The sequence below is a fragment of the Oncorhynchus gorbuscha genome, linkage group LG03 (genome assembly GCF_021184085.1).
Source record: "Oncorhynchus gorbuscha isolate QuinsamMale2020 ecotype Even-year linkage group LG03, OgorEven_v1.0, whole genome shotgun sequence".
Lineage (NCBI taxonomy): Eukaryota > Metazoa > Chordata > Actinopteri > Salmoniformes > Salmonidae > Oncorhynchus > Oncorhynchus gorbuscha.
Genome location: NC_060175.1, coordinates 53,652,576 through 53,680,123, shown reverse-complemented (window position 1 = coordinate 53,680,123; position 27,548 = coordinate 53,652,576). Strand labels below are relative to the sequence as shown.

Here is a 27,548-nt window from a genome sequence, read left to right as displayed (position 1 = left end):
TGGATAGGCCTGCACTGCAGGCTGCAGGGGTGCCTTTCACCAGCAGGATCCTGACATTTTAAACGTTAAGAAAGTCGTTGTTGTGGCATTTATAGCTATGGTAATTAATGACACTGCCAAGGTGTCGTTAGCGCGCTGGACTTCGAGCTAGTAGGTCGAGGGTTCGAGACCTGCTCCCTCCCTGTTTCATTACAGTACTATTTTTATTAGGGTTAGTTTCACTATTACGTATGGATTTACTTGTACATTATTATTATTTTTTAAACCCGTCCAGTTGGTGGCGGCAATACACCTTTTGGGGTTGTAGTCCGCAGTAAAAACTCTCATAAGAAAGAAGAAGACAGCGTCCCGTCTGCCGGAAATTCACACGAAGAAGAAGAATACGTCAATGAGAAACATAGGCTAGTTAACAGTATTTGATAAGACACAGCAGTCCGTGGTGTATGTACCTAGCTAGCTACTATCCGTGAATAGGTCAATATGTCATTTTAAATTGTCTTTGTTGAGCGTTTGACTGAAACAGAAGTTTGTGCGTTCACAACGATACTGCCATTATAGCCACGGAAAATTTGCTAACACGCTAGCTAGTGTCAACAAACTGCAAGTGACTTGCGGGTTCAAGTGACCCTGCCCAAAAGCGCGATGCTGGTAACCGTTTTCTGCGCCCCGAATGACCGCTCGGAAATCACATTTTCTCTCGATGTGTCTCCAGAGCTTGAACTTAGAGATTTTGTTGCTCTTTGTGAACTAGAATCAGGAATCCCTGCTGGGGAAATTCAGGTGAACCACTAGCTAAAACATGCTAACTAGTTGGCTTAGCATAAACGTGGTAGTAGCTAACGTTACATTAAGCGATTGTTTTATGTCAACCAGTTAGTTAATTCAACATTTTAATTATCCAGACAGACTTGACAGTAGTAGCTAGCTAGGAATAATATATTGACGTTGCTAGTCAGAATTAACTTTATTGTTAGTCTGGTCGCTAGCTAACGTTAGTTGTACCCTAGTTATTAGCCAACTTTGCTAGCCTATGATCATGTGTCAACCGTCAACAACTTCTACTGACTCGTATAACATTACATGTCAAGCTGTCCAGTGCTTTGCTTGCCACTTTTTGATTAGCAACCTAGCTAACTGGTCGAGGTGGTCAGGTCACCAGACAGCGTTTTAATTTGTCCTTTTTATTTTTCGTTCAGTGTGGAAAGAGAATGTTTATTTTTTTCCCCTGTGACTCTTCTCTCTCTTCAGATCACATATGCAGAGCAGCCTCTGAAAGACTTGACCCGTGCTTTAGGGACCTATGGACTTAAGGATGGAGATGTGGTGGTGCTTAGACAGGCAGACCGAAGGCCACCACCAGCACAATCAGCCTTCCCAGGTAAAGTCAACACTGTTGGGCGAGACAGATTTCGCACTGGTTCTATCCCTGCTCTGTTACAAGGTTGGAATTATGGGAGGAGTCCAGCTGCTCTAGTGAGAGTTTGGCATCCCGGAGTGGTTAACAGACCTATTAACCTTTGCACTTCAGCTCTCACATTTTTTGTTATTTATTGGTCCTCAGTAATGGCTCACTGTTATTATCTCAGCCCAGTTGTCTACCTAGCATCATCTTACTGAACCTGGAACCCTCTGTCGTGCTCATACTCTCCTACCCTCCCTGTCTCTTCTCCCTCCCCCAGGTCTCCCACGTATTGACTTCAGTTCCATCGCAGTCCCCGGCACTTCTTCTGGTTCCAGTCAACGGTTCACCCGTAGACAGCAGCAACAGGCCCCAACCTCACAACAGCAGCGCTCTCCACCCCCTGCTGCACCCCCATCCCTACCGGGCTCCGCCTCTTCTCCTCAGGGTCTAGATGACCCCGCCTTACTGCAGCAGATGCTCTTGGCCAATCCACACGAGCTGTCCCTGCTCAAGGAGCGCAATCCACCATTGGCTGAAGCCTTATTGAGTGGAGACCTGGGTATGTGGGGATAGCATCAACCCTTCTCTTTCGATGTTGATTATCTTGTCATTATAAAGGCTTTGGTTAGATATCAATGCGAATAATGGGTCTTAAAGGGATATACCAGGATCTTTGAAATTAAGCCCTTTATCTACTTCCCCAGAGTCAGCTGTTATGTTTCACTATATTGGATCACTCTAATATATTGGTATCACTCCGCAGCAGAGGGATACATCCGAGGTGAGGATTTACAGATTTACTCCCGTGTACACCTGTGTCACGGCTGGGGTCCGCCCCTATATATAAACCCCATGGCCGTGACACACATTCTCTTTCATTTTCTCGGCACACGTCTGTATGGTTTGAGGTACAAAGTCTCTGAAATTTGCTTGGTAAGTCACTGGTAGTGTAATATCTTGCATGGAAGTATACTTACTGGCTGTTTGCAGCCTGGAGCAGCTGATCACATGGCCAGCCCCCCCCCCCCTCTTGAGTGCTCCACTCGCTGCGCACGGTTGATTTGTATCTTCCGCCCGTGGTTTGTCGTGCTTGCGTTTCGTTAGCATCACACTACGACTCTGTGATTGTTCTTTAATATAATGGCGGCTCTTGCTGCCACAGACTGTATTTACCGTACACAACTTGCCGACTGGCTTGTTCTGTGTGTGTTGTGAATTGCTTAACATGCTGTCACCGCGCCATGTCACCGCGACTGAAGCCGGGACCCCCCAGAGTCTGATGCGGATTTGAAAGCCACCTATGGGTCTCTCTGATCTCTTGGCTGCCTTACCAACATGGCCATGCTGCTGCAGGCCTACCTGCAGACTGTTGTCCCAGCTGCAGGGGGGCACTCGAGAGCTCCTCCGGGAGGCGATGGAGGTGTCTCGCCAGCTTTCCCTGCTCCAGAGGGATGTGGCCCGTCTCCAACGGATTGGCTAGCCCAATCCCATCTGCTCTCCAGAGCAGGAGACTGTTCATGCCGCCTCATGCACAGACGGGCCCCGGCAAAACCCCTGACACACCCTGCCTCGGCCACTTCTCCTGGTCTCAAAAGGCAAAGTGGGAGGAGTATGTGGAGTCCTAATGGGTGTTGTCCACAATGCTCGAGGGGTACCGACTCCAATTCCGGTGCCCATGAAGAAAACCCTGCGGCTAGAGATCTCCTCACTCCTGGACAAGGTTGCCATCCACAGGATCAAGAGTTAAGAACGTGTAGGTGGGTTCTACTCCACTTATTTTGTGGTCCCAAAAAGAGACTGAGGATTTCGACCAATTCTGGACCTCCGCAACCTCAATGGGTACTTAAAGGTAGCGAGGTTCCACATGCTGTCCCCAGTCTGCGCGTTGCAGGCCGTGTCCAGAGATCAGTGGTTTGTGACGCTGGACCTAAGGGATGCGTATTTCCATGTCCCTGATCACCCAGCTCATTGGCATACCTCTGATTCGCTTTCGATGCGAGGGCTTATGAATTCATGGTTCTTCCCTTCGGCCTCTCCTTGGCACCCCGCACTTTCACGAAGTGCATGGACGCTGTCCTGTCACTTCTCACGTCCTGAGGGTTGTTGATCCTCAATTGCCTGGACGATTGGCTGATTTGTGCCCCAACCAGGACTCAGGTCCTGTCAGACAGACATGCTCCTGACCCACATCGGCAGGCTGGGCATTACTGTAAATGACAAGAGTCGTCGTCTGACGCCAACCCAGAGGGTGGCCTTCATTGGCATAGAACTGGACTCAGTCCTCATGAGAGCACGCCTGCCCACCAGAAGGGTTCAGGCATCTTATCTTGCCTCAACACTTTCGGCAAGGGCGGATGGTATCCGTCCTAACCTGCCAACGCCTGTCGGGCTTGCTGACGGCGTCCTCGTTGATTTCCCTGGGCCTGCTCCATCTCCGGCCTCTTCAATGGTGGTTCAACTCCCACCGGCTGCAACTGAAGCGCCACTGTCACCGCCAGCTGTGGGTGACCATACGGTGCCTCAGGGCATTGTTGAGGTGGCTCTGTCACTCCTTTCTCTTAGGTGGGGTGGAGATGCTGAGGATGTGATGCCGGGAGCTGGTCAGCACAGACGCCTCCCAGTTCGGCTGAGGGTGTGTGACCAAGGGCATGTCAGCCAGCGGCTGTTGGCTACCTCCTTGGAGCGGCAGGCGCATCAATACACTAGAGCTCTGGGCTGTACTGCTGGCCCTGAAGTCTTTCCTTCCACATCTGAAGGGAAGACATCATGGTGAGAATGGACAACACTGCAGTGGACTGAGGTCACACCGCCTCCTTATGGCACAGGAGCTCCTTCTCTGGGCTCAGGGACATCTAGGGACTATACGTGCAGCGCATAGACCTGGCTTCCTGAATGTGGCAGTGGATATCCTCTCGAGGGAGGGCCTGCCACTTGGGACTGGAGCCTACATCCCCAGGTGGTGCAGCACCTGTGGGACAATTTCCGGAGGGCAGAGGCGGACCTATTTGCTTCCCTGGACAATGTGCACTACCCCCTGTGGTTCTCCATGTCGGCGCCACCAGGGCCTGGATGCTCTGGATGCTCTGGCTCACGATTGAGCTGGAGCTTTACACATTCCCCCCCTTTTCTCTGATCCAGGCTGTGCTGGACAGGACCAGGTTGAGCATCGTCTGCTTCTGGTGGCCCCATACTGGCCCAGACGACCCTGGTTCAGCCTTCTCCTGTCGCTGTTGTTTGGGACACCTTGGAAACTTCCCCTGAGACCGGACCTGCTGTCTCAGGCCGGGGGAACTCTGTGGCATCCGAGGCCGTGCCGTTCAGTGGCCAAGCCCACAATGGTCCATGTTAGGACTACAGGAGGGTGTAATGAACACCATGCAGAACGCAAGGGCGCCGGCTACAACCGCAGCATACCAGTTGCGCTGGCGGTTGTTCTGGTATTAAGGTTGTGTCCAAGTAATGCGGGGTGTAGTATGTCCTCCAATACCTGCAGTCTCGCTTTGATGAGGGCTTGGCAGCCTCTACACTGAGAGGATATTTGGCCGCTATATCTGCCTGCCATGCGGGGTGGATGGACAGGTCAGTAGGGTGCTATCCCTTTGTCTACAGATTTATGAAGGGGGGGTTTGTCGCCTGAGTCCAGCTAGAACCCGCTCTCTGTCGAGCTGGTATTGGCAGCTTTGGCAAAGCCGCCTTTCTGAAACACCTCTCTATAAAGGTGACTTTATTGGCAGCGATTACTTCCATGAAGAGGGTGGGTGAGCTCCATGCTCTTCCGGTAAGTTCTGAGTGCTACCGGATGGACCCCGGGGGGAGGAGTATATCTCTCCGCCCCAACCCTTGATTCCTCCTGAAGGTGCTGTCAGACATTCATGTGAACTTCCTTTTTTATCCTGTCTGCTTACAACCTCCCTGCAGTGACGAGAGAGTCTGGGCCTCCCTCTGGCATGCTGTGCCCTGTGAGGGCACTGGCTGCCAGTGTGGATCAGACACGGTCAGTGAGAACAACAGACCAGCTCTTTGTCTGCTATGGTGAGAGAGTCCTGGAGGCTGGGCTATCAAAGCAGAGTCTCTCTCACTGGATCGTGGACACGGTTATGTCGGCATACCGCCTGGCTGGCAGGCCAGTGCTGGGATCTGTGGTGGCATATTCAACACTGGGTGTGGCTGCGTCCTGGGCTCTACTGAGAGGAGTGCCCCTCGCTGATATATGTGCTGCGGCCAGCTAGGCTTCCTCTTGCACCTTTGCTAGGTACTATTGGGTAAATGTGACACCTCCCTCTGCGGTTGGTTCAGCGGTCCTGGGCATTGCCTCCCCTTCTGAGGACTGTGCCGGGACCCCCCTTCCACATAGACGGCCCCTGCATCTCGGTCCCGCGCTGGGACTTTGCCGCTGGCTGGCCAGGTCCCTCTAGCACAGACTAATCTGGTACGGGTATACCAATATTGGAGTGATCCATATAGCTCACATAACCGTGGTTACATACGTAACCTTCATTATGTTTCACTATATTGGATCACTCCAATCCTCTACAGTGCTAGAGGCGCCTCAGAAATTATGTGTGTCGCGGCCATGGGGTCTATATATAGGGGGCGGACCCCAGCCGTGACACGGGAGTAAATCTGTAAATCCTCACCTCAGATGTATCCCTCCGCTGCGGAGTGATACCAATATATTGGAGTGATCCAAATAGTTCACAACTGTGGTTACATACATCACTTTCGAACTCATGGATACCATTTTTATGTCTCTGCATGCAGTTTGAAGGAAGTTGATAAGGAAGGAAGTTGGTTACTGCTAGCATGCTAGTAGATACCATAGACATCCAGACATTGCACTAATACTAATTAGCATTGGCTGGCAAAACTACCTCTAACTTTCTTCATACTGGATGCAGAGACATAAACATGCTACCAATGAATTCATCTGACTCTGGGAAAGTAGATCACGGGCTTCGTTGACAAAATCTCGAAGTATCCCTTTAAGTGTTCAACTAGGAGCTCTAATCATGTTTCTGACTGCCTCCCATAGAGCGTTTCACCAAAGTGCTGTTGGAGCAGCAGCAGGATCGGGCTCGCAGAGAGCAGGAGAGGATCCGACTTCTGACTGCGGACCCATTTGACATGGAGGCCCAGGCCAAGATAGAGGAGGACATCAGGTACTCACACAGCCAAGAGGGGAACGGGAAGGGTTGGAGTCAGAGACTGCCTCAGTCAGGGTCTCTTCTGGAAACAATGTGCTAGTTTACGTATTGAATTTTGCCCCCTGTCTGAACTATTTGAGAAATGTAGGTATTCATGTACAATTGCTTTCCTTACATAATCACACACAATTTGTACTTCAGGCAGCACAATGTAGAGGAGAACATGACCATTGCAATGGAGGAGGCCCCAGAGAGCTTTGGCCAGGTGGTTATGCTCTACATCAACTGTATAGTCAACGGGTACCATGTGAAAGCTTTTGTTGACTCAGGTAATGCATACAAATATTTTCTTCCTCAGTGCAAAGCATAGGCTTCTTTGACTAGGGCAATAGGGAGACAATTCAGTCAAGGGGTTTTGTTTTGTGGTGTCTAGTACAGTTTTCCTTGGCTAGTTTTGCTCTCATGATGATATTCCAGCTATCCACTACTGTTCAGACTGCCATATTTTACAATTCTCTGTAAACCATCTTGGCTCCTCCCTACTCTTTCATCCACATACTCATATTCTCTCTATACCACCTCTGACATCTCTTGATTTAAAAAAATATATATATATATATATTTGTTCCAACTTGCTTGCCCGCACTCCATACATGTGCCCCATCTGTTTTTGCCTACTCTTTCCTACGTCTCATGTTCCTCTTCCTATGAAATTAGCAGATAGACTTCAATTATATCAAATAACATTACCTGCATCATTTCTAATCCCCCTTTTTATATATTTATATGCCCATACCATAACCCCACTCCCACCAGGGGGTACTCTGTTCACAACGTTGACATCAGCATGTACTGCGAAATTCTCTAAAATGACGTTGGATGTGGCTTATGGTAGAGAAATTAACATTCAATTCTGGCAACAGCTCTGCTGGACAATCCTGTAGTCAGCATGCCAATTTGTACGCTCCCTCAACTTGAGACATCTGTTGCATTTTGTGTTACAAAACTGTACATTTTAGTGGCCCAGCACAAGGTGCACCTTTGTAACGATTATGCTGTTTAATTGATATGCCACACCTGTCAGGTAGACAGATTATTGTGGTAAAGGGGAAATGCTCACTAACAGGGATGTATAATTTGATCTTTTTGTGCATACGGAACATTTCTGGGATATTTTATTTCAGCTCATGAAACTTGACATGTTGCATTTATATTTTTGTTCAGTGTGTATATGCACTTGAGTGTACAAAACATTTGCGCCCCCCCAATGCACTCAGAACAGCCTCAATTTGTCAGGGCATAGACTCTACAAGGTATTGAAAGCATTCCACAGGGATGCTGGCCCATGTTGACTCCAATGCTTACCACAGTTGTGACAGGTTGGTTGGAATTCCTTTGGGTGGTGGACCATTCTTGATACACACAAACTGTTGAGCATGAAAAACCTAGCAGCATTGTAGTTCTTGACACAAACTGGTGTGCCTGGCACCTAATAGCATACGCTTTTCAAAGGCACTTAAATATTTTGTTCACTCTCTGAATGGCACACATACACAATCCATGTCTCAAGGGTTAAAATTAGAGGTCGGCCGATTATGCTTTTTCAATGCCGATACTGATACCAATTATTGGAGGGCTCAAAAAGCCGATACCGATTAATTGATCAGCCGGTTTATTATTATTATTTTTTTTGTAATAACAATTTTAAAACAATACTGAATGAACACTTATTTTAACTTAATATAATACATCAATAAAATCAATTTAGCCTCAAATAAATAATGAAACATGTTCAATTTGGTTTAAATAATGTAAAAAGAAAGTGTTGGAGAAGAAAGTAAAAGTGCAATATGTGCCATGTAAAAAAGCTAACGTTTAAGTTCCTTGCACAGAACATGAGAACATATGAAAGCTGGTGGTTCCTTTTAACATGAGTCTTAAATATTCCCAGGTAAGAAGTTTTAGGTTGTAGTTATTATAGGACTATTTCTCTATACAATTTGTATTTCATTACCTTTGACTATTGGATGTTCTTATAGGCACTTTAGTATTGCCAGTGTAACAGTATAGCTTCCGTCCCTCTCCTCGCCGCTACCTGGGCTCGAACCAGGAACACATCAACAACAGCCACCCTCAAAGCAGCGTTACCCATGCAGAGCAAGGGGAACAACTACTCCAAGTCTCAGAGCGAGTGACGTTTGAAACGCTATTAGCGCGCACCCCGCTAACTAGCTAGCCATTTCACATCAGTTACACAAGCCTAATCTCAGGAGTTGATAGGCTTGAAGTCATAAACAGCGCAATGCTTGAAGCATTGTGAAGAGCTGATGGCAAAACGCACAAAAGTGCTGTTTGAATGAACTGCTCTATCAAATCATAAACTTAATTGAACCTCGGCAAGACGGAGCTGCTCTTCCTCCCGGGGAAGGACTGCCCGTTCCATGATCTCGCCATCATGGTTGACAACTCCATTGTGTCCTCCTCCCAGAGCGCTAAGAACCTTGGCGTGATCCTGGACAACACCCTGTCGTTCTCAACTAACATCAAGGCGGTGGCCCGTTCCTGTAGGTTCATGCTCTACAATATCCGCAGAGTACGACCCTGCCTCACACAGGAAGCGGCGCAGGTCCTAATCCAGGCGCTTGTCATCTCCCGTCTGGATTACTGCAACTCGCTGTTGGCTGGGCTCCCTGCCTGTGCCATTAAACCCCTACAACTCATCCAGAACGCCGCAGCCCGTCTGGTGTTCAACCTTCCCAAGTTCTCTCACGTCACCCCGCACCTCCGCTCTCTCCACTGGCTTCCAGTTGAAGCTCGCATCCGCTACAAGACCATGGTGCTTGCCTACGGAGCTGTGAGGGGAACGGCACCTCAGTACCTCCAGGCTCTGATCAGGCCCTACACCCAAACAAGGGCACTGTGTTCATCCACCTCTGGCCTGCTCGCCTCCCTACCACTGAGGAAGTACAGTTCCCGCTCAGCCCAGTCAAAACTGTTCGCTGCTCTGGCCCCCCAATGGTGGAACAAACTCCCTCACGACGCCAGGACAGCGGAGTCCATCACCACCTTCCGGAGACACCTGAAACCCCACCTCTTTAAGGAATACCTAGGATAGGATAAGTAATCCTTCTCACCCCCCCCCCTTTAAGATTTAGATGCACTATTGTAAAGTGACTGTTCCACTGGATGTCATAAGGTGAATGCACCAATTTGTAAGTCACTCTGGATAAGAGCGTCTGCTAAATGACTTAAATGTTAATTATAACAACGCACAGAAATACGAGCCTTAGGTCATTAATATGGTCGAATCTGGAAACTATCATTTTCGAAAACAAAACGTTTATTCTTTCAGTGAAATACGGAACCGTTCTGTATTTTATCTAATGGATGGCATCCCTAAGTCTAAATATTGCTGTTACATTGCACAACCTTCAATGTTGTCATAATTATGTAAAATTCTGGCAAATTAGTTAGCAATGAGCCAGGCGGCCCAAACTGTTGCAAATACCCTGACTCTGTGTAAATTGTATGCAAGAGAAGTGACACAATTTCACCTGGTTTAAATTAGAGGTCGACAGATTAATCGGAATGGCCGATTTTAATTAGGGCCGATTTCAAGTTTTCATAACAATCGGAAATCTGTGTTTTGGGGTGCCGATTTGCCTTTTTTAAAATATTTTTTTTATTCTATTGTTTTATACCTTTTATTTAACTAGGCACGTCAGTTAAGAACACATTCTTATTTTCAATGACAGCCTAGGAACGATGGGTTAACTGCCTCGTTCAGGGGCAGAATGACAAATTTTATCAGCTCGGGGGATCCAATCTTGCAACCTTACAGTTAACTCGTCCAACGCAATAACGACCTGCCTCTCTGTCGTTGCACTCCACAAGGAGACTGCCTGTTACGCGAATGCAGTAAGGTAAGTTGCTAGCTAGCATTAAACTTATCTAATAAAAAAATCAATCATAATCACTAGTTAACTACACATGGTTGATATTACTATATATTATCTAGCGTGTCCTGCGTTGCATATCTGACTGAGCATATAAGTATTTAAGTATCTGACTGAGCGGTGGTAGGCAGAAGCAGGTGCGTAAACATTCATTCAAACAGCACTTTTGTGCGTTTTGCCAGCAGCTCTTCGTTGTGCGTCAAGCATTGCGCTGTTTATGACTTCAAGCCTATCAACTCCCGAGATTAGGCTGGTGTAACCGAAGTGAAATGGCTAGCTAGTTAGCGCGCGCTAATAGCGTTTCAAACGTCACTCTCTCTGAGCCTTCTAGTAGTTGTTCCCCTTGCTCTGCATGGGTAACGCTGCTTCGATGGTGGCTGTTGTCGTTGTGTTGCTGATTTGAGCTCAGCGAGGAGAGGGACGGAAGCTATACTGTTACACTGGCAATACTAAAGTGCCTATAATATCATCCAATAGTCAAAGGTTAATGAAATACAAATGGTATAGAGGGAAATAGTCCTATAATTCCTATAATATCTACAACAAAACTTCGTACCTGGGAATATTGAAGACTCATGTTAAAAGGAACCACCAGCTTTCATATGTTCTGAGCAAGGAACGGAAACGTTAGCTTTCTTACATGGCACATATTGCACTTTTACTTTCTTCTCCAACACTTTCTTTTTACATTATTTAAACCAAATTGAACAGGTTTCATTATTTACTTGAGGCTAAATTGATTTTATTGGTGTATTATATTAAGTTAAAATATGTGTTCGTTCAGTATTGTTGTAATTGTCATTATTACACACACAAATTACAAAAATCGTCCGATTTAATCGGTAGCTGCTTTTTTGGTCCTCCAATAATCGGTATCGGCGTTGAAAAATCATAATCGGTTGAACTCTAGTTAATATTGCCTGCTAACCTTTCTTTTAGCTAAATCTGCAGGTTTAAAAATATATACTTCTGTGTATTGATTTTAAGAAAGGCATTGATGTTTATGGTTAGGTCCACGTTGGAGCAACGACAGTCCTTTTTCGCAAATGCGCACCGCATCAACTATATGCAACCCAGGACACTCGATAAACTAGTAATATCATCAACCATGTAGTTATAACTAGTTATTATGATTGTTTTTTATACGATAAGTTTAATGCTAGCTAGCAACTTACCTTGGCTTCTTACTGCATTCGCGTGACAGGCGGGCTCCTCGTGAGGCAGGTGGTTAGAGCGTTGGACTCATTAACCGTAATGGTGCAAGATTGAATCCCTGCGCTGACAAGATAAATATCTGTCATTCTGCCCCTGAACAAGGCAGTTAACCCACCGTTCCTAGGCCGTCATTGAAAATAAGAATGTTCTTAACTGACTTGCCTAGTTAAATAAAGGTGTGTAAAAAAATATATATATATTTTAAGTCGGCAAAATCGGCCTCAAAATACAGATTTCCGATTTGTTATGAAAACCCTAATTAATCGGCCATTCCGATTAATCGGTCGACCTCTACTCCTATAACAGTACTGTTTGTGTGTCGGTCCATCTGAACACTGACATTATGATATTACATTCCCAAAACAGAAACCGTGGATTGATGGCAGAATTTGCGCGAAACTGAAAGTGCGAACCACTGCTTTTAACCAGGGCAAGGTGACCGGAAACATGACCGAATACCAACAGTGTAGCTATTCCTTCCGTAAGGCAATCAAACAAACTAAGCGTCAGTATCGAGAAAAAGTAGAGTTGCAATTCAACAGCTCAGACACAAGAGGTATGTGGCAGGGTCTACAGTCAATCATGGATTACAAAAAGAAAACCAGCCCCGTCGCGGACCAGGATGTCTTGCTCCTAGACAGACTAAATAACTTTTTTGCTCGCTTTGAGGACAATACAGTGCCACTGACACGGCCCCCTACCAAAACCTGTGGGCTCTCCTTCACTGCAGCCGAAGTGAGTAAAACATTTAAACGTGTTAACCCTCGCAAGGCTGCAGGCCCAGACGGCATCCCCAGCCGCGTCCTCAGAGCATGCGCAGACCAGCTGGCTGGTGTGTTTACGGACATATTCAATCAATCCTTATCCCAGTCTGCTGTTCCCACATGCTTCAAGAGGGCCACAATTGTTCCTGTTCCCAAGAAAGCTAAGGTAACTGAGCTAAACGACTACCGCCCCGTAGCACTCACTTCCGTCATCATGAAGTGCTTTGTGAGACTAGTCAAGGACCATATCACCTCCACCCTAGACCCACTCCAATTTGCTTACCGCCCCAATAGGTCCACAGACGACGCAACCACACTGCCCTAACCGATCTGGACAAGAGGAATACCTATGTAAGAATGCTGTTCATCAACTACAGCTCGGCATTTAACACCATAGTACCCTCCAAACTCGTCATCAAACTCGAGACCCTGGGTCTCGACCCCGCCCTGTGCAACTGGGTACTGGACTTCCTGACGGGTCGCCCCCAGGTGGTGATGGTAGTTAACAACTGAAATGGTCCAGCCACACAGACAGCGTTGTGAAGAAGGTGCAGCAACGCCTCTTCAACCTCAGGAGGCTGAAGAAATTTGGCTTGTCACCAAAAGCACTCACAATCTTCTACAGATGCACAATCGAGAGCATCCTGTCGGGCTGTATCACCGCCTGGTACGGCAACTGCTCCGCCCACAACCGTAAGGCACTCCAGAGAGTAGTGAGGTCTGCACAACGCATCACCGGGGGCAAACTACCTGCCCTCCAGGACACCTACACCACCCGATGTCACAGAAATGCCATAAAGATCATCAAGGACAACAACCACCCGAGCCACTGCCTGTTCACCCCGCTATCATCCAGAAGGTGAGGTCAGTACAGGTGCATCAAAGCAGGGACCGAGAGACTGAAAAACAGCTTCTATGTCAAGGCCATCAGACTGTTAAACAGCCACCACTAACATTGAGTGGCTGCTGCAAACATACTGATTCAACTCCAGCCACTTTAATAATGGAAATTGATGTAAAAATATATCACTAGCCACTTTAAACAATGCCACTTAATATAATGTTTACATACCCTACATTACTCATCTCATGTGTATATGTATATACTGTACTCTATCATCTACTGCATCTTGCCATCTTTATGTAATACATGTATGACTAGCCACTAAACAATGCCACTTAATATAATGTTTACATACCCTACATTACTCATCTCGTATGTATGTATATATTGTACTCTATACCATCTACTGCATCTTGCCTATGCCGTTCTGTACCATCACTCATCACGCGAGAATCTTATATAACAGTTTTTAAATTGACACAATCTGTTCTTTTTATGTAGAATTGTGAAACATACATTTTACGATTTGTACTAGTCATTAAACCATGCATAGTTTTTCATTGTGGAGGTGGATGCATTAATTGGTTTATTTTCTTTTGAGCATTTGCCTAGTTTGTGGCAGTTGCAGCGAGTTGGTTATACTTTTTTATTGAGCATATGTGACCATTTTACCATGCTTATTTACAGTTTAATTTTTAAACATGACACCTTCCTCATACATTTATTCTCAAAGTACATTGGAATTTAGCCATATTATTTGTTCTGCCTCTTCTGGAGGATGAAATTGGAATGGAATACTTTAAACGGATTCATTTTCAATCCACCGGAAATGGTTGGTTTTAATCTCTATAACTGCAAAAAGCACCCCTTTGAACATTGGTGGTGCCTCTTAAGCAGTGTCCACTCTCCAGTCCTTAATGCTCAAATCAGTTTTGTTTTTCAAATCCGGTTTGGGATACTGGGACCATATCAAATTTGTGTGTGTGTTCAGGCAGGAATCATTTGGCGACATGTCTACTCTCGACAGGTGTGTGCACAGTGGTGTAGGCTGATTGGTGTTGCTTGTGCTTCCAATACCTCAAATAATGTAACAAGCTAAGGTTACGACAATGCCTGCCATGGATGTTTCCCAGTTCAAATCAAACTTTATTCGTCACATGCGCCGAATACAGCAAGTGTAGACCTTACCGTGAAATGCAGTAAACCAACAGTGCAGTTCAAGAAGAGTAAAGAAAATATTTACCAATTAACTCAAGTAAAACATCATAAAAAGTAACAGAATAACATGACAATAATGAGGCGATATATAGGTGGTACCGGTACCGTCAATGTACAGGTTAGTTGCGGTCATTTGTACATGTAGGGAGGGTTGAAGTGACTATGCATAGATAATAAACTGAATAGCAGCAAATGGGGGGGGGGGGTCAATGTAAATAGTCCAGTGGCCATTTGATTATTTGTTCAGCAGTCTTGTGGCTTGGGGGTAGAAGCTGTTTATGGAGCCTTTTGGTCTTAGACTCGGTGCTCCGGTACCGCTTGCCGTGCGGTAGCAGAGAAAATGGTCTGTGACTGAATTTTATGGGCTTTTCTGACACCGCCCATTATGTAGGTCCTGGATGGCAGGAAGCTTGGCCTCTGTGACGTACTGGGCCGTACACACTAACCTCTGTAGCGCCTTATGGTCAGATGCTAACCAGTTGCCATACCAGGTGGTGATGCAACCAGTCAGGATGCTCTCGGTGCAGCTGTAGAACCTTTTGAAGATCTGGGAACCCATGCTAAATCTTTTAAGTCTCCTGATGTGGAAAAGGTTTTGTCGTACCCTCTTCACGACTGTCTTGGTGTGTTTGGACCGTGATAGTTCATTGGTGATGTGGACCCCAAGGAACTTGAAGCTCTGGACCCGCTCCACTACAGCCTCGTTGATATTATTGGGGGCCTGTTCCACCCGCCTTTTCCTGTCGTCCACAATCAGCTCCTTTGTCTTGCTCACATTGAGGTTGAGGTTGTTGTCCTGGCACCACAGTGCCAGTTCTCTGACCACCTCCCTATAGGCTGTCTCATCATTGTCGGTGATCAGGCTTACTAGTATTGTCGTCAGCAAACTTAATGATGGTGTTGGAGTCGTGTTTGGCCACGCAGCCGTGGGTGAACAGGGAGTACAGGAGGGGACTAAGTACACACCCCTGAGGGGCCCCAAATGTTGAGGATCAGTGTGGCAGACATGTTGTTGCCTGCCCTTCCCACCTGGGGGTGGCCTGTCAAAGTCCAGGATCCAGTTGCAGAGGGAGGTGTTTAGTACCAGGGTCCTTAGCTTAGTGATGAGCTTTGTGGCACTGTTGTTGAACGCGGCGCTGTAGTCACTGAATAGTATTCTCACATAAGTGTTCCTTTTGTCCATGTGGGAAAGGGCAGTGTGTGGAGTGCAATTTGCATCATATGTGTATCTGTTGGCAGTATGCGAATTGGAGTGGGTCTAGGGTATCTGGGAGGATGCTGTTGATGTGAGCCATGACCAGCCTTTCAAAGCACTTCATGGCTACAAGTGCTACAAGGTGGTAATCATTTAGGCAGGTTACCTTCGCTTCCTTGGGCACAGGGACTATGGTGGTCTGCTTGAAACATGTAGGTATTACAGACTAGGTCAGGGAGAGGTTCCAAATGTCAGTGAAGACACTTGACAGTTGGTCCACATATGCTTTGAGTGTTATCACAACGTCATCCAGAACAGCTGGTGCTCTCATGCACGCTTCCGTGTTGCTTGCCTCGAAATGAGCCTAAAAGGGCATTTAGCTCGTCTGGTAAGCTCACGTCCATGAGCAGCTTGTGTCTGGGTTTCCCTTTCTAGTCCGTAATAGTTTTCAAGCCCTGCCACATCCGACGAGTGTCAGAGCTGGTGGAGTAGGATTCGAGCTTAATCCTGTATTGACACTTTGCTTGTCTGATGGTTCGTCTGGGGGCATAGCAGGATTTCTTATAAGCGTCCGAATTAGTGTCCTGTTCCTTGAAAGCAGCAGCTTTAGCTCGATGTGGATGTTGCCTGTAATCCATGGCTTCTGGTTGGGATATGTACGTATGGTCCTCCAGTTGCGTTGAATGTTAATCAGTACAATAACACTTTTTTAAGATGACCCAACTTTCAAAACGAGTCCTTTTTGGCTAGCCAGAGCAGTCAACTAGCTAGCTAGGTAGCTTTTTAGCTTTCTAGCACATTCACTTATTTGTTTGTAAGCAATTAACAAGCTAGTTAGCTACCCCAGTAGCTAGCAAGCAACAAGACATGCCAAATGAGTCTAGAAATAACTTGAGGGCAAATAAATCAGATTTAACCATTCCAGCCAAGCCGCATGGCCAGGAATCAGATTTGCATCTTATTTCAAACCACCTTCAAAGTGGGTTTGAAATGTGTCTTAAAATATCTGATTCCATGTGCTTTTTGGCTGTTCAGACTGCAGGAAAAGAAACACATATTTGAATCAGATATGCCAAAAAAAATGATTTTGAGTCACTTAAAACAAGGCTGTAGTAGCCTGCTGGAAAACCAGTTTGGATATTATTTTGGTATAATGGAGGCTTTAAGAGGGAGGTTTAATGCCTTTTTAATATTTAAGATGTAACCCTCAACTCATGTTCATTGTATAAATATTCCTGTTTAACCCTAACTGGTTTGCCATTTCAAGTGAAGAAAAATTCTTGCATGATTTGAAAAAGGATTCTCATGGAGTTGGTAGAGCTCTTCCTTGTATTTGTTTCCACCCCTCTCTCCCATTGACTGCTCCCGCTCATCCAGGGGCCCAGATGACCATCATGAGTCAGGCGTGTGCCAAGCGCTGTAACATCATGCGTCTGGTGGACCGACGGTGGGCTGGCATCGCCAAGGGAGTGGGCACCCAGAAGATCATTGGCAGAGTCCACTTGGGTGGGTATAAGTCATGTCTCAAAGAGATTACCTTTTTCCAAACGATGCACATCTTGGCAGTGTTTTCCACAAGCACATGGAGTAGCCAGCCAAATAGAAAAGATTGCCAGACAGGCCCCCTCGGGGGTTACGAAAGTTTTGCCGAACAAGCTCTATTTTGATGCTCTGTGGTACATTCTAATGCTAGATTGTATTTTCAACCAGCAACTATCAGAAAAGAACACTGATCACATTTTCACACTTCCAGTGTTAGTTTCATCAGCTGTTTTACAATATGAAATGGCTGAAACACTGGAAACTTAATTCTGACTGCACTGGGCCTTTAACGAATCATGTAAGAGTCGGCTGACTTCCACAGGCTTCAAGCTTCCTATTAAGAGGTACACTATATAAACAAAAGTATGTGGACACCCCTTCAAATTAGTAGATTAGGATATTTTAGCTACACCCGTTGCCGACAGGTGTATAAAATACAGCACATAGCCGTGCGATCTCCATAGACAAACATTGGCAGTAGAATGGCCTTACTGAAGAACTGTGACTCTAAACATGGCACTGCCATAGGATGCCACCTTTCCAACAGTCAGTTTGTCAAATGTCTGCCCTGCTAGAGCTGCCCCGGTCAACTGTAAGTGATGTTATTGTGAAGTGGAAACGTCTAGGAGTAACAATGGCTTAGCCGCTGTAGCGCGTAAAAATCGACTGGCCGCAGTTGTAACTCTCACTACCGAGTTCCAAACTGCCTCTGGAAGTAACGTCGGCACAAGAACTGTTCATCGGAAGCTTCATGAAATTGTTTTCCATGGCCAAGCAGCCACACACAAGCCTGAGATCACAATGCGCAATGCCAAGCGTCGGCTGGGCTGGTGTAAAGATCGCCGTCATTGGACTCTGGAGCCGTGGAAACGCATTCTCTGGAGTGGTGAATCACGCTTCACCATCTGGCAGTCCAATGGACGAATCTGGGTTTGTCTTATGCCATGAGAACGTTGCCCGCTCAAATACATAGTTCACACTGTAAAGTTTGGTGGAGGATGAATAATTGTCTGGGGCTATTTTTCATGGTTCTGGCTAGGCTCGAACCAGTTCCAGTGAAGGGAAATTTTAACGCTACAGCATGACATTCTAGACGATTCTGTGCTTCCAGCTTTGTGGCAATAGGTTAGGGAAGGCCCTTTCCTGTTTCCACATGACAATGCCCCCGTGCACAAAGCGAGGTCCATACAGTAATGGTTTGTCAAGATTCGTGTGGAAGAACTTGACTGGCCTGCACAGAGCCCTACCTCAACCCAGTCAAACACATTTGGGATGAATTGGAACGCCGACTGCGAGCCAGGCTTCATTGCCGAACATCAGTACTCAACCTCACGAATGCTCTTGTGGCTGAATGGAAGCAAGTCCTTCCAGCAATGTTCAATATCTAGTGGAAAGCCTTCCCAGAAGAGTGGAGGTTGTTATAGCAGCAAAGGGGGGACCAACCCCATATTAATGCCCATGATTTTGGAGTAAGATGTTCGATGAGCAGGTGTCCACATACTTTTGGTCATGTGTATTTTCTCAGCCATCTGCGATTACAGGTATGATTGAAGAATGAAGCAGGTGTTAAAGATGAGCTTTGCTACACAGAAAGCAGCAGTTGACTACTCCATTGTCAATACTTTGATTAGATAAGTTAACCTTTGTCAATAGCTTAGAAAATACCACATGCAGTGTTGTGATTAAGTATTTGCCCCCTTTCTGATTTGATCATATTTTTGATACCGAGTTCCCTTTATCTAATATTAGGTTTTGATAACATTCAGCATCACAAATGCCAAAATAAAGACAATCAGAAAGGGGGCAAATACTTTTTCACTGGACTTGTAAGTAAGATTAGCTTTTATCGAATGTTTTAATAATTTATCTGCAGTTAATTACCCGTATACATGTCTCTCTTACCCATGAGATTCGGGAAGCTACTGACGAGTCACTCAATTTAAAGGGGTACTTCATGATTTTGGCAATAACTGGCGTTGGCACAATGACGAACTCTATGGTAACTGCTTGCATGCTAGTAGAGACCCTAGACATCCAGTCATTGCGCTAACACTCGTTAGCATTGGCTCGCAAAATTACCGCACATAAAGATGGTATCCATGAGTTCATCTGACTCTGGTGAAGTAGATAAAGGGCTTCATTGCCAAAATCCCTAAGTATCCCTTTGTCAGGACTGTATGGCAAGTAAAATCTTGAAGTAACTTGTCCCGATGAGATACCGTGGACATATAACTACGTTGTATGATTTTATGAATGGCAAGGATATGAGATCAGTCAGTTTGACACCTTTTATGAACTTGTCAAGCTTTCTGTTCGTCATTTAAAGCACAGTAAATAGCCTATGCTCCAGCACCATGGCTGCATATGAAACATACCAGGGTCAAAAATAAATCCCACTGGCCCTCTCAGGCCAGTTGGCCAAAAATCTACTGGCCCGGACAGAATTCATACTGGCCCAAACATGGTGTAGTTTTTAAATGCATTAGGCCCTGCATGACCCTAGCGGTTGGCATGCACTCTATACCCAGCTATTAATTGGCTACATTTAGTTATTGTATTTAAAAGCGGTGTAATAATTTAGCAATGCAAGTCATTGCTCTCATTAGAATTGTATTAGTTGCATTCATTTTTAGTTTCTAAAATATGTCATTTTGAGAAGATGTGAAAATAGGATGCTGCCCCTTATTAAAGATAAACGTTCCAAAAGAGAGATCAACTAGGCTTACAGTAGGGTAGCCAAGATGAATGATAGGTGTCTTTTTGGAGCTTTCTTTTTTGCAACAGTAGCCGGCAATTTGCTAGTATGTGAACATTTACATTACATTACATTTAAGTCATTTAGCAGACGCTCTTATCCAGAGCGACTTACAAATTGGTGCATTCACCTTATGACATCCAGTGGGACAGTCACTTAACAATAGTGCATCTAAAACTTAGGGGGGGGGGGGTGAGAGGGATTAAATAATAATAATAATAATAATAATAATATAATAATATATGCCATTTAGCAGACGCTTTTATCCAAAGCGACTTACAGTCATGTGTGCATACATTCTACGTATGGGTGGTCCCGGGAATCGAACCCACTACCCTGGCGTTACAAGCGCCATGCTCTACCAACTGAGCTACAGAAGGATTACTTATCCTATCCTAGGTATTCCTTAAAGAGGTGGGGTTTCAGGTGTCTCCGGAAGGTGGTGATTGACTCCGCTGTCCTGGCGTCGTGAGGGAGTTTGTTCCACCATTGGGGGGGCCAGGGCAGCGAACAGTTTTGACTGGGCTGAGCGGGAGCTGTACTTCCTCAGTGGTAGGGAGGCGAGCAGGCCAGAGGTGGATGAACGCAGTGCCCTTGTTTGGGTGTAGGGCCTGATCAGAGCCTGGAGGTACTGAGGTGCCGTTCCCCTCACAGCTCCGTAGGCAAGCACCATGGTCTTGTAGCGGATGCGAGCTTCAACTGGAAGCCAGTGGAGAGAACGGAGGAGCGGGGTGACGTGAGAGAACTTGGGAAGGTTGAACACCAGACGGGCTGCGGCGTTCTGGATGAGTTGAAGGGGTTTAATGGCACAGGCAGGGAGCCCAGCCAACAGCGAGTTGCAGTAATCCAGACGGGAGATGACAAGTGCCTGGATTAGGACCTGCGCCGCTTCCTGTGTGAGGCAGGGTCGTACTCTGCGGATGTTGTAGAGCATGAACCTACAGGAACGGGCCACCGCCTTGATGTTGGTTGAGAACGACAGGGTGTTGTCCAGGATCACGCCAAGGTTCTTGGCGCTCTGGGAGGAGGACACAATGGAGTTGTCAACCGTGATGGCGAGATCATGGAACGGGCAGTCCTTCCCCGGGAGGAAGAGCAGCTCCGTCTTGCCGAGGTTCAGCTTGAGGTGGTGATCCGTCATCCACACTGATATGTCTGCCAGACATGCAGAGATGCGATTCGCCACCTGGTCATCAGAAGGGGGAAAGGAGAAGATTAATTGTGTGTCGTCTGCATAGCAATGATAAGAGAGACCATGTGAGGTTATGACAGAGCCAAGTGACTTGGTGTATAGCGAGAATAGGAGAGGGCCAAGAACAGAGCCCTGGGGGACACCAGTGGTGAGAGCGCGTGGTGAGCGCGTGGTGAACTATTGAAGGTTTACTTTTGTTAATCACTTTCCCTAAAATAAATAAGCTCAGCTAGTAGATTGATGGCAGATTTATTTTTATTTTTTTGCACTGGACAGCTCGCGTGTGCGGTGTGAAGGCGTCAACTCATGTACTGCTTGCGTGCTCGAAGTTGACTCGCAGGAGTGTGGTGGTGCTTGAATGAACGGCCAATCGTATTGCTCAAATACAAATAGCATGACATTTACACGTGTCGTCTTCGATGGTAGACAGCGACAGAGCAGGTAAATGTTGAACTGGAATGCAAAAATGCGCTGAAAAGTTACGTCACTGACCAGATCCACTGGTCCAACCCGTGGTTTTCTTGGCCCTGGGCCAGCGGGCCGACATTGTTCCTGTACGTGAAAGAAAATGCATGAATGTGCCAGAGAACAATATGTTAAGTGGATTTTGACTCATCATTGCCACATTATATGAGACGTGCAAATTCATGCTCTCTCCCTCTTGTGTAAAGAAATTTGACTGCAACCACAACACACACACCTACCGAGAGGCGGGAGAGACAGCACTGTCAAACCTGCAGTGTTTCCCTGTCATTGCTCACCTTAGGACAGGTGCTTGTCAGTCACATCAATAGATCGATAGAATATGCATATCGTTAATTCTAGTGAGAGAGGGCTTGGCAGACTTTTTTTCCCCCCTGACTATCTAATTTATTTATAATTAGCCTGGTTAGTTTAGGTCGAAAAAGTGCCCGGCTGAAAACGAGTCTAGCTAGTTGAAGAAACTGAACATGGGTGTTTCTCCACAATCAAGTGGCTCCTGCGACGTTTGCCTTGTTTTATCCAACCTGTCGAAAGAAAAGACATTCGAACCTCCAGCAAATGTTGATGGTAGCATCTGTACCTGATAATGGCTAAAAGTGAGATGTGTGTTTCCCTACCCAGCTCAGGTCCAGATAGAAGGGGACTTCCTGCCTTGTTCCTTTTCCATCCTGGAGGACCAACCTATGGACATGCTGCTTGGACTGGACATGCTCAAGAGACATCAGGTCAGATCCCTATTCCTGTCCCTCCATTTCCATGAACTCTACCACATACACAGTCGTGGCCAAAAGTTTTGAGAATGACACGTTCATTTTCACAAAGTCTGCTGCCTCAGTGTCTTTAGACATTTTTGTTCGATGTCACTATGGAATACTGAAGTATAATTACAAGCATTTCATAAGTGTCAAAGGCTTTTATTGACAATTACATGAAGTGGATGCAAAGAGTCAATATTTGCAGTGTTGACCCTTTTTCAAGACCTCTGTAATCTGCCCTGGCATGCTGTCAATTAACTTCTCGACCACATCCTGACTGATGGCAGCCCATTCTTGCATAATCAATGCTTGGAGTTTGTCAGAATTTGTGGGGTTTTGTTTGTCCACAAATTCTTAATGGGATTACGGCAAGGTGGATTGACCACAAATTCTCAATGGGATTACGGTCTGGGGAGTTTCCTGGCCATGGACCCAAAATATCGATGTTTTGTTCCCCCGAGCCACTTAGTTATCACTTTTACCTTATGGCAAGGTACTCCATCATGCTGGAAAAGGCATTGTTCTTCACCTTAACTGTTCCTGGATGGTTGCGAGAAGTTGCTCTCGAAGGATGTTGGTACCATTCTTTATTCATGGCTGTGTTCTTTGTGAGGCAAAATTGTGAGTGAGCCCACTCCCTTTGCTGAGAAGCAACCCCACACATTAATGGTCTCAGGATGCTTTACTGTTGGCATGACACAGGACTGATGGTGGCGCTCACCTTGTCTTCTCCGGACAAGCTTATTTCCAGATGCCCCAAACAATCGGAAAGGGGATTCAGAGAAAATGACTTTACCCCAGCCCTCAGCAGTCCAATCCCTGTACCTTTTGCAGAATATCAGTGTGTCCCTGACTTTTTTATTTTTTTTCCCGGAGAGAAGTGGCTTCTTTGCTACCCTTCTTGACACCAGGCCATCCTCCCAAAGTCTTCGCCTCACTGTGCGTGCAGGTGCATTCACACCTGCCTGCTGCCATTCCTGAGCAAGATCTGTACTGGTGGTGCCCCGATCCCGCAGCTGAATCAACTTTAGGAGACGGTCCTGGCGCTTGCTTGACTTTCTTGGGCGCCCTGAAGCCTTTTTCACAAGAATTGAACCGCTCTCCTTGAAGTTCTTGATGATCTGATAAATGGGTGATTTAGGTGAAATCTTACTAGCAGCAATATCCTTGTCTGTGAGGCCCTTTTAGTGCAAAGCAATGATGACGCATGTGTTTCCTTGCAGGTAACCATGGTTGACAGAGGAAGAACAATGATTCCAAGCACCACCCTCCTTTTGAAGCTTCCAGTCTGTTATTCGAACTCAATCAGCATGACAGAGTAGTCTCCAGCCTTGTCCTCGTCAACACTCGCACCTTTGTTAACGAGAGAATCACTGACATGTCAGCTGGTCCTTTTGTGGCAGGGCTGAAATGCAGTGAAAATGTTTTTGAGGGATTCAGTTCATTTGCATGGCAAAGTGGGACTTCGCAATTTAATTGCAATTCATCTGATCACTCTTCATAACATTCTGGAGTATATGCAAATTGCCATCATACAAACTGAGGCAACAGAGTTTGAAAATGAATATTTGTGTCATTCTCAACTTTTGGCCACGACTGTGCAGTGCATTCAGACAGTATACAGACCCCTTGCCTTTTTCCACTTTTTTAAAACATTTTTTACATTAGCCTTATTTTAAAATGGATAAAAAGACATCCTCAATCTACACTCACAATACCCCAGAATGACAAAGCGAAAACAGGATTTTAGAAATGTTTTTAATTTATTTGGAAAGGCACACACCTGTCTTTATAAGGTCCCACAGTTGACAGTGCATGTCAGAGCAAAAACCAAGCCATGAGGTCGAAGGAATTGTTCGTAGAGCTCCGAGACAGGATTGTGCCGAAGCACAGATCTGGGGAAGGGTACCAAAAAATTTCTGCAGCATTTAAGGTCCCCGAGAACACAGTGGCCACCAAGACTCTTCCTTGAGCTGGCTGCCCAGCCGAACTGCGCAATCGGGGGTGGTGAAGGACCTTGGTTAGGGAGGTGACCAAGAACCTGATGGTCACTCTGACAGGGCTCTAGAGTTCCTTCCAGAAGGACAACCATCTCTGCAGCACTCTACCAATCAGGCCTTTATGGATGTGTGGCCAGATGGAAGCCACTCCTCAGAAAAAGGCACATGAGAGCCACCGAAAGGACTCTGACCATGATAAACAAGATTCTCTGGTCTGATGAAACCAAGATTGAACTCTTTTGCCTGAATGCCAAGTGTCACATCTAGAGGAAACCTGGCACCATCACTACGGTGAAGCATGGTGGTGGTGTTACGAACCGGTTTGTAGCCCATAAGACGGGAGACAACACAGAGTTCAAGGAATAACAAAAATATATATTTATGAACTAAAGTAAACTATATACAATTAACAATGGTGTTTGTAGTCAGTAATCAGTGGTTACGTGCATAGATGGTGATCATGAGAGGTGTTGAGGTGCCAAAATAAACAAGCCACAAAATGCCACAACCCAAAATAGTGTGTGTGTGGACAGTGTCTTCTCAGTTAATGGGGGAAAGGTGTATTTATCCCCGGGACAAACTCGAGTCCATTTCGCTGACGACCCCCCCGGCTCCGCCCACCGACATCCTATTAAGGAAAACGAGAGCAAAGAGAGAGAATTCGGCAGACAGTGGGAGGGTCGTCAGTGGCAGCATCGTGCTGTGAGGATGTTTTTCAGTGGCAGGGACAGGGAGACTAGTTAGGTGCCAGGGAAAGATGAACGGAGCAAAATACAGAGATCCTTGATGAACCTGCTCAGGACCTCAGACTGGGGCAAAGTTTCACCTTCCAGCAGGACAACGACCCTAAGCACACAACCAAGACGATGCAGGAGTGGCTCTGGGACAAGTCTCAGTGTTCTTGAGTGGCCCAGACTTGAACCCTATCAAACATCTCTGGAGAGACCTGGAAATAGCTGTGCAGCGATACTCCTCATCCAACCTGACAGAGCTTGAGAGGATCTACAGAGAAGAATGGGAGAAACTCCCCAAATACAAGTGTGCCAAGCTTGTAGTGTCATACCCAACAAGGCTCGAGGCTGTAATTGCTGTCAAAGGGGCTTCAACAAAGTACTGAGTAAAGGGTCTGATTACTTATGTAAATGTCATTTCAGCTTTTTCTTTTTTTGTAGATTGAGGGGGGGAAAACAAATCCATTTTAGAATAAGGCTGTAACATAACAAAATGTGGCAAAAAAAGAGGATCTGAATACATCCTGATGACATCCTAACTAATCCCTGTGTTTAAACGACTGTTCCGTCTATATATCCTGCTACCTCAGTGTTCCATTGACCTGAAAAAGAACACGTTGCTGATCGGGACAACGGGCACCGAGACCCGCTTCCTGCCTGAGGCGGAGCTGCCAGAGTGTGCCCGGCTGGCATACGGGCCCGAGGGGCGTGAGGACGCCCAGCCAGATGAGATTGCAGACCGAGAGCTGGCAGAGGCACTTCAGAGATCTGTACAGGAGAGCGGTAAGGAACACGGTCAGGGAGAGGGCTATGGTGATTCCTCAGCTCTGCCGGCACACTAAAGCAGTGCACATTACTGAAGCAGAGACATGAGCCAGAAAGTACATTTGCATTTAGCTTCTTTACTCATGAGCCCTGTTTCTGCAGTCATCTGCATTCTCAGCAGGGGTTGGAACCAAAATTGGAAAATAATCTTTTAATTCTGAACAGAACCACAATTTTTGTGGAGTTTCATTCCAACCAGCAAAATAAAGTTCTGAACCGGTTCGAACGCTGCAAAAAAGATAACGGTTTAGGTCATCCCTTTCTGTTCCTTACATTTAGCTCATTAAATTACTTCAATCAGTGCAGATAGAACAGGCAAGCTTGTTGTTTACATGTGTGATGGACAGTCAAGTGTTGCTTATAGTGAAGATGCAACCAACATTTTGCAGTTGGGGGAGGGTTGAGGAGAAGGCTTGAAGGCATTATCTGAATTAGGCCGACAATTATACGTAAAGAGGAGCGGCTTCAATGGGGGAACTTGGTAAGATTTCCAGGTTGCAGGCTGACGATGGAATACATTTGAGTGACAAAGTGATGGCTTTGCGTAGGCACTTTGTTACATTTTTGTTGTGGGACTAGAAGAAAAAAAAGTTTAACGTAAAATAACGTTATTAAACAGTTCTGTTCCCGGAACAGTATGGATCACTTTTGTTTCAGGTTGTTTTGGTTCTGTTCCCTAAACTGGTTCCAACCCCTGATTCGATCACATACATGATCACTGCATGCCATCACCTCAAAAATAAGCTCTATAAATCAGACCTAGGTATGAAATCAAAACCTGAACTGTGGTTGGATTTAGTCTAGTTAGTGTTTAGTCTTTATTTGGTTTTACAGTTCTTTAACTAAGTAAACAAAAAATACACTGAAATCACTCTGCTGACCATTTTAGCTTATGGAAGAGGTTAGCTGACAGGTCCTGTGATCACTCTGGGACCTCTAGGGTCATTGGTCAAATAGTTATCTTTGCTTGATACTGTTCACCACTATGTGAACAGTCTGACAGCGTGGTGCATGCTTTGTGTGTGAGTGCTAACTCTCTGCGTCCCTTTGCATGATGTGTGGTGTGTGGCCTAACCCTGAGCAGGACAGCACTGATGCATTTGTGAAGACAGCTGGAGAGGGCCTTACCAACCAGGTACTGCAAACCTACGGAGAGAATAAATGCTAAGTCTATCACCCATATTCTCTTTTGTTGCAAAATTGTATTTTGGGCTTATTGGGAGAAAAAAACATATCGTTACGATGTTATTGATTAATATTAATTACCATGTTTTTCAACTTATTTTAAGAAGTAGAGGATGAAATCACTGATTAAAAGGGATAGTTAGAGATTTTGGCAATGAAGCATGCTAGCTGTTCCTGTAGACTTCCAGGCATTGTGCTAATGCTAACTTCCTTTATACTGGACGCATTGACATAACATAAAAATACATTTTTTGCACTATTAGTTAGAGCCTGTAAGTAAGCATTTCACTGTAAGGTCCACACCTATTGTACTCACCGCACATGACAAACTTTGATTTGATG

The 27,548-nt window shown here is 45.8% G+C and overlaps 1 protein-coding gene across 2 annotated transcripts in view; it reads left to right on the top strand.

The window, feature by feature from the left end:
- Window positions 1-347: 347 nt before the first annotated feature.
- Window positions 348-27,548, top strand: part of LOC124031565 (protein DDI1 homolog 2-like) — a 30,153-nt gene continuing 2,952 nt past the window's right edge. Inside the window, exons 1-9 of one of the 2 annotated variants that reach the window (XM_046342966.1) lie at window positions 348-780; window positions 1,249-1,378; window positions 1,680-1,961; window positions 6,435-6,561; window positions 6,748-6,875; window positions 17,116-17,244; window positions 22,332-22,435; window positions 25,787-25,979; window positions 27,106-27,156. In XM_046342966.1, coding sequence (XP_046198922.1) covers window positions 643-780; window positions 1,249-1,378; window positions 1,680-1,961; window positions 6,435-6,561; window positions 6,748-6,875; window positions 17,116-17,244; window positions 22,332-22,435; window positions 25,787-25,979; window positions 27,106-27,116 — 1,242 coding nt within the window. In that variant the 5' untranslated portion in view covers window positions 348-642 and the 3' untranslated portion in view covers window positions 27,117-27,156. The remainder of the gene's footprint in view (window positions 781-1,248; window positions 1,379-1,679; window positions 1,962-6,434; window positions 6,562-6,747; window positions 6,876-17,115; window positions 17,245-22,331; window positions 22,436-25,786; window positions 25,980-27,105; window positions 27,157-27,548) is intronic. The other variant, XM_046342965.1, reaches the window with a different exon arrangement.